Consider the following 14,544-nt stretch of genomic DNA (forward strand, 5'->3'; position numbering starts at 1 on the left):
AAATTTCACACGTTCATGATGTAATTACTGTTATTTAGATTATATATATATATATATATATATATATATATATATGGGATGTGCAGGCTCGGTTCTACTCGGTTCCGTTCGTTTTTTTTTACCAAATCTTATTGGCTATCCAAAACTCGTGACAGCTGAAACCCAATAAGATTCGGGAAAAAAAACCGAACGGAACAGAGTAGAACCGAGCCTGCACATCCCTAATATATATATATATATATATATATATATATATATATATATATATATATATATATATATATATATATATATATATATATATATATATATACACATACATACATACACATATACACATACACACGTGCTTCTATTAGTTCAAATCCTATGGGCCATTATAGAGAGTGTATTGTTTGCATATTTTGTCTTATTGACTTGTACACACAAATCCTAACATATAAAAAGGTAAGGGGATCAAACGTATATGTGCACAGTAATATCAAGAATAATGCCTTCTGTCTGTGATAACATGGGAAAATATATCTCCTGTTCACTGTGTTTCACAAATCGGCTTTTCCTATTGATTACCTGGACATCAACCTCCCATATATTGTGGCTTAACGTGCGCTTATTTTGATATAAACTTGATTTACTCACATAAGCAGACAAAACAAAGATTCTCATACATATTTTATTGATATGGCTCTTGGCCTGAAGTCCTAATCACTATCATATCAAGGCCTATCATCTGCATATTCATAACTAGGAGAACAACACAGGTGTAGGGCATAATGGGGTAGATGTATTATAGCGGTATAAAGCTTCCCGCTTCGCCTCTTTACCGCCTAGTGCTAGCCTAGTGCTGATGCGTTGTGTCTCTTCCCGGCCGGCTCCACTGAGCATGCGCGGGATCTCGCAAGTATCGCGAGATCCCCGCGTGGAGCCCTGGAGCCGGCAGCCGCCGCAGCAGGGACAGCGCTGTCCCTGCTGTGGGGATAGGCTAGCGCCAGGCTGTAGCTGTCGATAACGACAGCTACAGCCGGCCGAACGGTCAGACGATCTGACCATTCGTACATGGCCCAGGCTATCGGCGCTGCTATCTTGTAGATAGCAGCGCCGATAATGACAGGGGCGCTTAGCGCCCCTGTCATTTACCGCCCAGACCCCCGATAATACATCGGGGAGAAGCGGTATCAGCGCACATAATGTGCGCTGATACCGCTTCTGGGCTTCGTACATCTCCCCCAATGTGAATAATTACACTGTACAACAAATACTTTTCATTTGTTTCCTTTCTAAAAAATAGTCATACAGTACTAATTTGAGATCAAGAAAAAATAAAATTATTTCAGAATGATTTTACTAGCTCTATTTTTTGAACTACACGACTTGCACTATACTGTATGTACATTAGTAATATAGTCATAGTGAAAAGCTATTTTAAAATAATCTGATATTTTCTTGACAGAAAATAAATAACAGTTGTTTTAATTCAATCAATCACAAATAAGAACACGAAACGAAACAAACATACAGCATACGAAACAAACATACAGCATATGAAAGTACTATCTAATATAGTGGCCTATTCATGGGGGTGCTTTCTCTTTGCTTCTCGCTTGTACTCCTCTTCTGGGGCATCTCTTGTCACTGTCCAACAGTAGTGATTCACCAACCCTGATATCTTTGTTCCATTGCTGAAATGTCTTGGTGGAATCGCTCACTATGCTTGTCACTCAGTGCACCACAGTTATCTTATGTGGGTAATCTCGTGAACCGCATATATTTGAATAGGGGAGGGGACAAATAACTGATTCATTTAATTGGGTCATTAGGCCCCGTCCCTTCTGTGATTCTGCCCACTTCACTGGGAATACCCCTACATCGTCATAAATGGGCTATATCTCGGAACTCAGAGCTAACAGAGTTTTAAATGTCATATTCATTCTTTGCATGCTGAAATCAATTAGAAGTAACTATTTTCACATCGGAAACATTTTCATTGTTGTGCAGTGTTAGTGTAGCATACAACTCTTTTAACTGGCTTAAATAATATATTCAAATTACATTAGTGAACCAGCATTGCCTATGGCCACAGTGAAATGAAAAACAAATAATAAACAATATTTAGTAAAAAAGGAAAATAAATCTAGATTAAAAGTGTATGGTAAATGCTGCCCACTAAGCCAGAGAGAATTGTGCAAAATGGAAAAATGAGTGGGCGTTTAAACCAAGACAATGTGTGAATCTAAAGCTGCTCACCAGAAAGGGGTGGCTGAGCCCTAAACAACCTACGGAGAAAAAGAAACGAACTGGGAGCGCTAGAATATCACCAAAATATTTATTATAAACAAACTAATAATGAATAACAATATGTATAAAAAACGTACTGTGGCCACAGAAGAAAAATAAATGAATAAACCATACATGAAAAATGAATGAATAATAAATAGTGGTTGTGTGAAGATACTAATTAATCTTAATCCAGATGATAAATGAGGCTGCAAATAGATATCTTGATCACTCAGTCCATAGATATCATAATGCAGGTAACAATGTCTAAAGTTGACACAGAAAAATATATAAAAAAAACTGCACCTTTTTTAGCAAAAATTTAATCAAGGCAAAGTTCCTGTAACTGTGTGTCCAAATCCACCAGTCCGCATTAAAACACAAATAGCATGTGAAGGAGAAGGTAAATACCGTACTGCTGATGAACCAGCATGAATCTCTGGAGAGGCCTCTCCTATGTCCTTTGGCAGAGGGATCCTTAATATCTGCCATCAATCCTCACATGGGAACAAAGGGTAGTGGTGCAACGTGGGTGAACCATCAGCTGTGGACACGCTGACCATCTGCAGGGAAAATAGCTGTCCCTTCCTGCAATGTTACCGGAGCCAGCATCAGCTGATTGCACGATGAGCATCTGAATGAAGAACGTGGCAGTCCCGCTGTGCAATTGCCAGAGCCAGCTGGGGAATCGAGTGGATAAATCAGTGGAGAATGTAGTAAGTCCTGAGTGCAACGATGTGTGGGGGTAGTGAATTCTAACGCGTTTCTCAGCCCAAAAAACAGGCTGTTTCCTCAGAGGTATACCCCCTCTCTCTCAACCAGGACATTAAATAGGGCACGATTCTATTCAACGCGATGTAAATAGCTCCGGGAGTGAGCTGCCGGAGCTATTCAATACACCGTCCGACTAATGATTTCTTCTCTCATCCCTCCGGCGCGAGGCTGTTTTCTGCCCTTCGCGCCTGGAAAAACAGCCTTGCGCAGGGAAGTTAGGTCGGGGAATGCCCATTATCGCGCCTAAAAACCTTGTTTAAGGCGCGAGAACGAGCCTTCCCCGACCTAACATCGCGATGAATTGAATAGCTCCGGGAGCTATCTCAACGCTATTTACATCGCGTTGAATAGAATCGTGCACAATGTTACAGGAACTTTGCCTTGTTTACATTTTTGTTACAAAAGGTGCAGTTTTTTTATATATATTTTTCTGTGTCAACTTTAGACATTGTTACCTGCATTATATCTATGGACTGAGTGATCAAGATATCCATTTGCAGCCTCATTTATCATCTGGATTAAGATTAATTAGTATCTTCACACAACCACTATTTATTACTCATTCATTTTTCATGTATGGTATATTCATTTATTTATTCTTCTGTGGCCACAGTACATTTTTTTATACATATTGTAATTCATTATTAGTTTGTTTAGCTATATAAAAATGTTGGTGATATTCTAGCGCTCCCAGTTCGTTTCTTTTTCTGGCATGTTATTTTGGTTAGTCATTGGTGCTCCCCAAAGTCATGTATTAGTATTACCACAGCGAAAGAAGAAATGAACTCTGTGTGGGGGCACACTTAAAAATTTTATATATTTTTTTCATTATAGATATAACTTGTTATTCAAATATAAAAACTTGAGCAATATAAACAGTCTTTGAAACATACAATAATTATATCATAGGTTCTTATTTAAACCATATATTGGTTTAGTGTGTTAAATTTCAATAAATCTCTGATATTTACAGACAAACTGGAGTATGTATTATGATTCTTATGAACAAAATTCCATTCAAAACTACACATGGATACAACACTGTTCTCAATATGTTTTGACTCTGTATTTCCACATTCTTTGCTGAACTAAATAAAAAAAAACTGTGTTTGTCTAAGTATCATTAGTATATATCTGGGAATTTCAATAAGCCTCAACAAATGAGAATGCACATTTATTATTTGCATATAGCTTTTTTAAGACTGAAACGACTTGTTCAATTTAAGGAGACCATACATCTGAGGGGCATATACCCCATCCAATGATCGGAAACGCCGATCGGCAGTCATCTATGATCGGCAATCCATCGAGGAATTAAATATTACAGCACTTTGGAGCACTAGCACTTTCAATCTTGCAACGGAGGGGAATCTTCCATCTGCGCTATTAATTCACTGGTAATCACCCCAGATTAACCCGTTTTGGACTGGTATATATCATCATGTTGAAATTTTGGGTGTTATGATCATTGTGGTAGCTGCCTATATAAACAAGGAGACTACCCTAAATTGAACAATACCTATGTTTGGTCCACTGAACAATTACACACATACAAGTTCAAGGAATTTGTGGCGTGTCATATTATATAAATTTTTTTTACCACTGTTAAAGTCAATTTTATGAGATTAAAATCTATATTTTATAATAACTATGTTTAATATTGGTTTATATATAATCTAGCACTGTTAGTACATTTTGTGACAACAGGTATTGCCTATTAAATTCTCCTGGTCATTCATTTAAAGTCTATCTCGACCAGGAGCTGTTCAAGGGACAGGCTGGCAGACCTATTGCAGAGGGCGCTGCGGCCTGCAGGGTGCGGCCGCAGTCTCCCCGCTGGCGCTGCCCTGTCTGACAGCATATTCCCAGTATGCTGGGCGTTATGTCATCAAGAATGGTATTCTAGGAGGAGTGCCTCTGCTTTCATTATGTACTCCTGTGAAGTCTGAAGACACTGACTTTGTGGCCTGATCTTGGCAGTCTTGTCTGTGACTGTGGGGGAGCCATAATATTTAACTTGTGCCATGCACAAGCAGAACAGCCAGACCGGAGGGAGAAAACTGCTGCTCAGAACTGCCCTGCCCCCCCTGTATAAAAAATAAAGTATGTCAATTGAAATACATATCTATAATGTATATAGTACTGATATAGAGTGTATTGTAGCTTATAGAGGGGTAAGTAATTTAGTGTAAGGTACAGTGGGGTCAGTAATGTAGTGTAGAGAGCTATCAGTGATGTAGTGTAGGGTATAGAGGGGACAGCAATGTAGTGTAGGGTACAGAGGGATCAGTGAGGTAGTGTAGGGCATAGCGGGGTCAGTGATGTAGCTTATAGAGGGGCAAGTAATATAGTGTATGGTACAGAAGGGTCAGTAATGTAGTGTAGGGTACAGAGAGATCAGTAATGTAGTGTAGGGTATAGAGGGATCAGTAATGTAGTGTAGGGTATAGAGGGATCAGTAATGTAGTGTAGGGTATAGGACATACATGCCTACCCTCCCGGTTTTCGCGGGAGGCTCCCGATTTTTCGGGTAACCCCCCGCACCCCCGGAAGGGTAGGCATCTCTCCCGCATTCTGCCCACTTCCTAGTGAAGTGGGCAGAATTAGGAGAATACCCGCGGCAATCGCGGGTCTCCGTCAAGGGGGCGGGGCTTAAGCTGTGATTCTGCATGAATCACAGCATTTGGCCCCGCCCCCTATGTAAATTGTGCCCAATCGCGGCAATTTTACCATGAGGGGGCGGGGCTTAATGACGCGAATCGTTAAGCCCCGCCCCCGTCGGCCCCCTGCTGCATCTCTTACCCGGGCTTCTCCCGGGAAGAGAATGTTAAAGGTAGGCAACCCTGGTATAGGAGCATGGGTGTCAAACTCGTGGCCATCCAGCTGCTGTGGGACTACATATCTCAGCATGCCCTAAGAGCAAAACTGTGGCAGTGCATGCTGGGATGTGTAGTTCCACTGCAGCTGGATGGCCTGAATTTGACATCACTGGTATAGAGGAATCAGTGATGTAGGGTACAGAGAGCTCAGTAATGTAGTGTAGGATACAGAGGCGTCAGTAATGTAGTGTAGGATATAGAGGGGTCAGTAATATAGGGTATAGAGGGGTCAGTAATGTAGTGTAAGGTCTAGAGGGGGTCAGTAATGTAGGGTAGGGTACACAGAATTGAGTAGTGTAGGGTATAGAGGGGTCAGTAATGTAGTGTACAGAGGGTACCGTTCACGCTAGGCTGTATTAGCACCCCGCTAAAACAACCTGTCACAGCATCTATTCACAGTAAGGTAAGAGTTTGGGGGCAGCCCAGCATGTCCGTAAATGCTGGGCACGCCCCCAAAAGTGATAAAAAGGGAGTGCATCTTAAAGACATGCCCCCTTTTCGGCCGCGCTTGAGAGTGCCCTTTCTACGGTCCGGAGCCCTGCCCCACAGCGGACCTAGAATGAACACTATAGAGGGGTCAGTAAAAATGTAGGGTATAGAGGGGTCAATAAAAATTTCAAGTACTTGGTACACTATTATTGAATTAAGACACAAAATGCACGAAAGTACACAATCTGGGTCAAAATAAAGCAAAGTTTAGAGTTCCAATATGAGTAACCTGCACCATGTATGGCACCTCATATGATTATGGTAACACTGAGATATGTTCCTTTTTTGTTAGGTGGGGCGCCAAAAGAAAATTTTCGCCCTGGGCTCCACTAGGTCTAGAACCGGCCCTGGTCTCCACATTATATGAGTGTTATGGTAACACCTGATTTCAATGTAGTCCCGAGAAAATATGAAGTTTTATTTAAAAAAAAAAAAAAAAAACACAACAACATCTCCCTATCCTTCGATCTATAAGGTCTCTAAAGCCGGGTACACACTAAACGATATGTCGTCTGATCCAAATATCGTCCAGGTCAGTCAGTGTGTACTCGCTATGACATTTAAGAGGATTTCTATTTACAATATGAATTGAAGTTCTGGCAGACATGCTATCATTGGCTGCATCAATCTTAGGGACTAAACACCATATTTGCACTTCCTCATCATTAAACAGATATGTGAATCCTCATATTTTAGAGTTACACTGATAATTTCCACATGTGCTCCTCCTCATGGATTAAATCCATGTACGGAGAAAACTGCATTCCTCAAATAGAGATGTCTACACCAGGGCTTGACAAAGATTTTTACAAAATCTTGACAAAATCTAGTCGCCATGGCGACAAGATTTTGCTGCCTGGTTCCCAGATTTTGCAGGGAGGGCAGAAGCAGATCCTCGTCAGCATCAGCAGAGTTTCGTGTCTGTAGTATTGCGGCGGTTATGTCATGCACAGGAGTGCATGTGCTGAATGTCGCCTACGGTGACTGCTTGGCCTGTCCGTCCCATCCTATGCTGACTCCTCCTCTCCGTCCCGGCCTGCGGTGACTCCTGCTGTCTTTCTCAGTCTAGGCTGATCCACCTGTACGTCCTGGCTGCCTGCTAGCTCCGAAATCCAGCTGCATAGAGCTCTCCGGTAAGAGGGTCTATGTGTGGCCAGGGATTGCTGAGTGGCTTCAAAGAGATAGTGGTGTGACCATGAGGGAGTTAGGGGGCTGGATGGTTCCAGAGGGGTGGTTTGCCAGCGGGTACCCCCTTAGTTGTGTGGCCATTAGGGTTGCTTGGCCGGCGGGGTTAGCTGCTCAGTAATGTGGCTGTGGGGGGGTTTGTTTGCCCGTGGGGTAGCTGCACAGCAATGTGGCTACAGAGGGGTTGTTTGCCTGGGGGTACTCCTTTAGTAGTGTGGCCGTGGGGGTGGGTTGCCCAGGTGGTAAATTGTAGTAATGTCTGGCACTATTGTTTTATGTGCATATGAGGTCTGTTATTACTGGAAGGGGGGGGGGGGGTGGAGCAGGCGGAGCTATGCAGTGTAGTGAGGTAGCCTCCATTTTACTACTTCCATTTTGTAGACTAGTATAGTGTGTATAACAGTTGGATAACACACAGAGTTGTGCTCCTCACACACTACTGTCATTTCTTTGGGGGGACAGTGGTCTGGCTCCTATACTTTCGTCCTGATTTTAGAAAAAATTGGCAAGCCCTGGTCTACACCATCACAAAAGTTGTTGACTCATTGATCCCCATTGAGCAGGCCTGTCCAACCTGTGGCTCTCCAGCTGTTGTGAATCTACTAGCCCCTAGCATGCTTTACCAGCTGATCGATGGTAGGGTATGCTGGGACTTGTAGCTTCACAAAAGCTGGAAAGCCACAGGTTGGCCAGACCTGATCTAGAGTAAAGAGCATAGCCATTTCTTTAACCTCCCCAGCTTTATTATTAAAGGAGTCTTCCAAAATCCCTGAGCACATTCTGACCAGGAAAATCTATCTTCCATGTGCATTACTGTCTAGGATCTTGCTCTTTTACTTATTAATTAGCAATCAAAGGCCCTGATTCAGACCCACTCGCGAGCGGCTGTCCGCTCGCAAGTGGGTCGATGTTATGCACTGAGCATGCGCACGACGGAGGGAGCTCCGTCGTGCGCATGCGCCAGACGCGACGAGCGAAGGACTTTCCTTCGCTCGTTGTGTCTGATCAAAGGGGGCGTGCTGTCGATGTTGATTGGCAGCACGCCCCCTTTGGTGGGCGTGCCGGGGGCGTGCATCCCTGACGGGGGCGTTCCTAAGGGAACGCCTCCCGTCAGAAGCCAGCCCACTGACATTACTAGTGATGTCAGTGGGAGTGATTTTGGCTCTGACAGAGCCAAAATCACTCCGGGCCTTGCGGTTGAAAACCTCAACCGCAGGCTTTTGCACGCAGTTTCGATGGTCGCGATGGTCCAGACCATCGCGGCCATCAAACTGCACGCTCGTATAGGCTGTGGGTGGTGACCCACAGCTATACGAGCGTCCAGGAGGACGCTCCATAGTTATGGAGGCCGGCCCTCATTCAGAGCGTGCGCTCTGCTCAGAGCGTACGGCTCTGAATGAGGGCCAAAGATTCTTTCATCCAAGCTATAAATGTAACTGTTCTGGAGGATCACTCTTTCCATTTGTCTGTGAACAGCATACTGTACAAAGACACCGTCATACTCAGCTTACCTTAAGGTGGATACACATAAGACGACGACATATTGTTTACATCAGCACGTGTGTACCCACTATGTCGGCTCTTGCATGTTCCCGTGGGGTCGTTCATTGCAAATCTGTCAATGTGATGAACGACGCCAGGCAGGCGAATGGAGCCGGTGACCGACATATCAGGCTGTCGGACACCGGATCATGTGATGTGTACTGGCCACCGGATATGTCAGCCCGTCGGGCATCGCAACGCTGGGTACACACATCAGGAAGTGTGTGCCCAGCTATAGGCAGGTGCAGTTGGCAATTTAGGACTGGACTCCAATCTGCATGCCGATTCACATGCCAGTATGGTGATCTAGTAAAAGGGAAATCCAATCTGTTCAGGGTCCTCTCTTTGCTGCCTGATAGCATCACACTCCCTTTGAATTTTAACTAGGCCTGAACCAGGTATTAGCTGACTTACATTCCTGGGTTGCCAGCCCTGTCCTTGGCTTGCCTCCACAGAGAGTTCTTAGGAACAACAAGCAGATAAACCCATAGATTACAGAAAATAAAAGAACACAGCATGTCCTGACTATTTATAGTAAAATGAAACAGGGGAAAAAGATCATCTGCATTATATATGATCTGGTTTTTATCTAGACCCCTGTACCTGACCTTGAAGTGAATCTAGTAACTGTATTATCTGCAATGGAGGATTGAAAAGGAAACATTTTTATAAAACATATGCATACTCTACATGCGCAAAAGTGTAACACAGAAAGTATGCACACTCAACGTGGGCAAAAATGTAACCCAAGGCCTGCATACTCAATATTGTGGATTGTAGCAAACAATGGAAAGTAGAATAAGTGATCTTGAGGATGGAATTGCCCACATTTGCATAAAAAAAATGTACGATTCAAAATGCGTTCAAACTAGGGATGTGCAGGCTCGGATAGGTTCGAGTTTGCACGTTGAGTTCGGAAGTTTTCCCTCCAAAAAAACGGAACTCAGAAAGAGGCAAAACGTCATCTTGCATGGACGAACATCATCATTCCTGGACAAAAGTCCAGGAATGATGATGTTCGTCCATGCAAGATGACGTTTTGCCTCTTTCTGAGTTCCGTTTTTTTGGAGGGAAAAATCCGAACTCAACGTGCAAACTCGAACCTATCCGACGTTCGTCCATGCAAGATGACGTTTTGCCTCTTTCTGAGTTCCGTTTTTTTGGAGGGAAAAATCCGAACTCAACGTGCAAACTCGAACCTATCCGACCCTGCACATCCCTAGTTCAAACAAAAGCTATATACACATAATTGTACAGATCAATCAATATACATATAATTGTCTGTGAATGCTTAGAGCAATATTGTATGCTATTAAATGTACCACAATGCTTTTTTGCCCCTGATCACACTCTAAGCTAGTAGCAGCAATATTAATGAAGCAGTAAAGTAGCTTTGAACTAGGATGACATGAGCAGTGCGCCCTCCTGATCAGTAGCAATGCTGTTGTTGTTGGTGGCTCTCTCTTGGAGTAAGCTTGCATTTTCCATGTGGGCCAAATTACTCTACGGCTGTCAGCCCCATACTGATCAAGCTAGGGTTCAGTGACATTATAACGGGGGACTCCACAAAGTCAAACTTGGGTTAGAAGTGCTAGCATATTTTTTCTTTTAACTATTATTTATAAACTTTTTTTTTCACACTAGCATGGTGTGTGCTAATGGATCTTGCACACCAACCCTTCAGCAGCCACAACAAATATATAAATAATTCCGGCACGGATCAGAACAATGATATATCGTACACAACATATAGTGAGTCTGCCCAATCTGTCAACAACAGTCCATCGCATCGTCTGTACAGCAGATGGGATGATATAATGAATGACCTGGTGCAGTTACATGCAGCTGCACCCAGATGTAAGCGGAAGGATATATTGAAGTATACCAAGCACCTGAGAAACAAAAAGGGATGAATGCACACCTGCACCAGTCAAAAAGGTATTGCCAACCTTACAAACAAAACAGTAATAATAAGCACAATACAGCACTGATGTACTGTGCAAGACAAATTCCTAACCATGAATTATTGATTAATATTCATTTATTGATCATAATACATTGCCACAGGAATACAATTTGTCCATAAGAGACAAACACAATAAATGTATCTAATAAGTTAATTAATACGGTACCGTATATTGAGCTTTATAGATTTCCTGTTTACCATCCAATTAAGGGAATCTGTACGTATTACCAACGGTTCAAATCCCGACGCTGGAAGCCCGGCAGGGGTGAAGATCCTGACAGCGTATTTAGGTAAGTAATGCTAACCCTACCCCCCCTCCTAACCCTCCCTTAGGGGTGCCTAACCCGCACCTTCCCCCCTAGTGTCTAACCCTAACCCCCCGCTAAGTGCCTAAACCTAACTCCCCCGTCCCCGGGAGGGGGTGCCTAACCCTAACCTCCCATGGGGGTTCCTAACCCTAACCCCCCCTTTCCCTAGCCTAACCCTAACTCTCCCAGGGGGGGTGCCTAACCCCAAGTCCCCCCCGGAAGCCCTGAAACATAACACTCCTCCCGGCGGCTGTCTGCGCCCGGGTTACCTTCATTCGGTATGCCAGGCGTCTGGCTCCCGGCGTAGGTCCAATGACAGGCGTCAGGATTTCAATGCCTGTCATTAGTACCCTGCCAGGATGACAGTTGGGAAACCGGTGATCGGCATTTCGACCGTCAGCTTCCTGACTGCATCCCCAATTAAGAGACTGTGGCCATTTAACTGAATATCGATACATTGTTATGAAAAACTGCATCATATAACAGAACACTAATCTCCATTACCTTGGTTTACCGACAACACCAACAGAAATATTTTTGCTATACAATGTACTTTTATCAACTTATTAGATACATTTAATGTGTTATGGACAATTTTAAACATGTGGCTATATATTATGATCAATAAATGAATGCTAGTTAATAAATTATTTATGCTTTGAAATGTTTAGTGCAGTATTGTGCTCATTACTACTAAGCGGAAGGAGTCACAAGTCTAAAGCTGGGTACACACTATACGAAATATCGTTCCAACACTGATACTACACATTGTATAGTGTGTACACCCAATCCATCGTGAACAACGGTCGTTCATTGTTCTGCACAGAAGATGGGACAATGCAATAAATTACCCAACTGAGTTACATGCAGCATGTAACAACACACTGTGCCATTGTATACCGACTCATGTAGTGTGTATGGTGTGTGCGATGTATCGTTACATCGCATCATCACTGGATACAAACATCATGGGACAATGCAATGAATGACCCAACTGAGTTGCATGTAACGACACACTGTGCCATCATATACCGGATCGTACGGTGCACATGATGTATCACTACAACACATCATCACTGAGTACAAACATCATGGGACAATGTAATAAAGAGATACATGAAGCATGTAACGACACACTGCGCCATTGTATACCGGATCATGTAGTGTGTACAGTGAACGCAATGTATCGTTACATTGCATCATCACTGGGTACAAACATCATATATAGTGTGTACCCAGCTTAAGATGCCTCTGAATCTGCATGAGGTTAATGGCGTCAATGTGAACTGAATCTGCATGAGGTTAATGGCGTCAATGTGAACTGAATCTGCATGAGGTTGAAGGGATTTCAATGTGCAAATGAGAATTGCAAATTTGCTTATGACCAACTCAACAGGTGCCCCAGTGTCTGGAAACTTGGATAGCCATGGAATAAATTAAGAATAAAGCTGCATACACACACACACACACACACAACGATTTTGTTACCAACGATTTTCTGTCAGATTTTTTAAAGTGTAATGAACGATTTTTTTGAACTGCAAACGATTTTTGCATATTTCCTTAATGAAAATCATTGAGTTGATAAGTCTGACTGAACTACAAACGTGAACGCGCATGAATGATTATCGTTCATTGTTTGACTCAGAAAGTGAACGATTTTTTCAAACAATTATCGTCAAATTATGTCATTTAACGCTAATCGTTCAAAAAATCGTTGTGTGTGTATGCAGCTGTAAGGACCGTACACACTAGACGATATGCTACCCTGAGCGATATCGTCTAGTGTGTTCCTGGCAGGCTGTGCTCAATGTTGTTCATGACATTGAGCACACCCGCTGAACGATATCATTAACGATATCGTTCAGCGCCGGGCTCTCTCCCCCATTCCATAACATGCAGCAAACTAACGACATCGTCAGGTTGGCCTGCATGTTAACCCGATGAACGATAATGACGAACGACCCGCGGGAACACGTAGTTATCATTTTTGTTAAAAATGGACGATAAAGTGGACGACTGAACGATATCGTTATCATTCAGTCGTCCACTTTAATCGCCCAGTGCGTACGCACCTTTAGTCTACACTTCATTGTAAAAAAACTTAAAAGCATTGGTGTAACTGCTTTTGACGTGTTGACATTTTTCAGCGTGGTCCAAAACTACTACTAGTGTTTTTATGTGTAATGTAATATGTATGATATCCAACATACAAGAAGCAGAACACCATATTGTCATAAGGGAAAATGTATCAAGCACTGGAGAGAGATAAAGTGGAAAAGTTGCCCGTCATTTAATAGCCTGTGCTAGATAAATGACAGATAGTAATTAATTGGTTGCTATAGTCAAGTTCTTCACTTTATCTTTGTCTCTCCAGGGCTTGAAACATCTCCCCCATAATTTATGCAGTGATTACAGATGCATGGAAAGAGGGACAGAGAAATTTGGAACATCCCTCCAAAAAATGGCCAGCTCACAAAGATGTGAGGTACTCTCCAGGAAATGCTGCTCAGTGACAGTATATGACATTACCTATGAGGTCAGACGGGCCGGTACCCAGGTTCTCTCCCCTGATGGTAACCTTGGTCCACGAAGTCCCTTCTTTGGGCGAGATGCCAGTGACCAGCGGAGGCTGCCGCACACGTGACATAACTGCAGCTTCAGGATATTATGGGCCTGCCCGGTGTACAGATATTATAGGGATGAAGGAACCGCTGCAGCCACCGATGTAAATAAATAACACACTGCTGCTGCTCACACTGAGCACATCCACAGCCACCGCGCATGCGTTAGGGGGAGTCTCGCGTCACTATGCGCTGCGGTTCTCACGTGAACTTCCGGGTGCGTATAGCGCGTTCACTTAGATCGGTTTGACGTCACACTTCCCGCGCGTGCGTAGTCCTTTCTAGTGCAGGAAGCTGGGGAAGAGAGGAATTGTTGGAAGGTTACCTTTCCCCAACTAGGAAATAACAGCAACCATTGTGGTTAATGTATATGAGATTAGTAGATAAAAAAATTAGATACGATTGAGGTGGACAGATTGCTCTGCCTACAGCTGAGCATGGTGTAAAACACGTTATAAAAGCGCAGTAAAAGTTTAACTGCCACTAGATCTATATCAGGTAAG

General features: G+C 43.2%; 1 protein-coding gene across 1 annotated transcript in view; it reads right to left on the minus strand.

Moving 5' to 3' along the window:
* Positions 1-14,258, minus strand: part of EXOC2 (exocyst complex component 2) — a 222,857-nt gene extending 208,599 nt beyond the window's left edge. The window contains exon 1 of the mRNA XM_088471721.1: positions 13,950-14,258. Coding sequence (XP_088327847.1) covers positions 13,950-14,067 — 118 coding nt within the window. The 5' untranslated portion in view covers positions 14,068-14,258. The remainder of the gene's footprint in view (positions 1-13,949) is intronic.
* Positions 14,259-14,544: the final 286 nt, after the last annotated feature.

Source organism: Taudactylus pleione, unplaced genomic scaffold (genome assembly GCF_031769625.1).
Source record: "Taudactylus pleione unplaced genomic scaffold, aTauple2 ptg000116l, whole genome shotgun sequence".
In the NCBI taxonomy this organism is placed as follows: domain Eukaryota; kingdom Metazoa; phylum Chordata; class Amphibia; order Anura; family Myobatrachidae; genus Taudactylus; species Taudactylus pleione.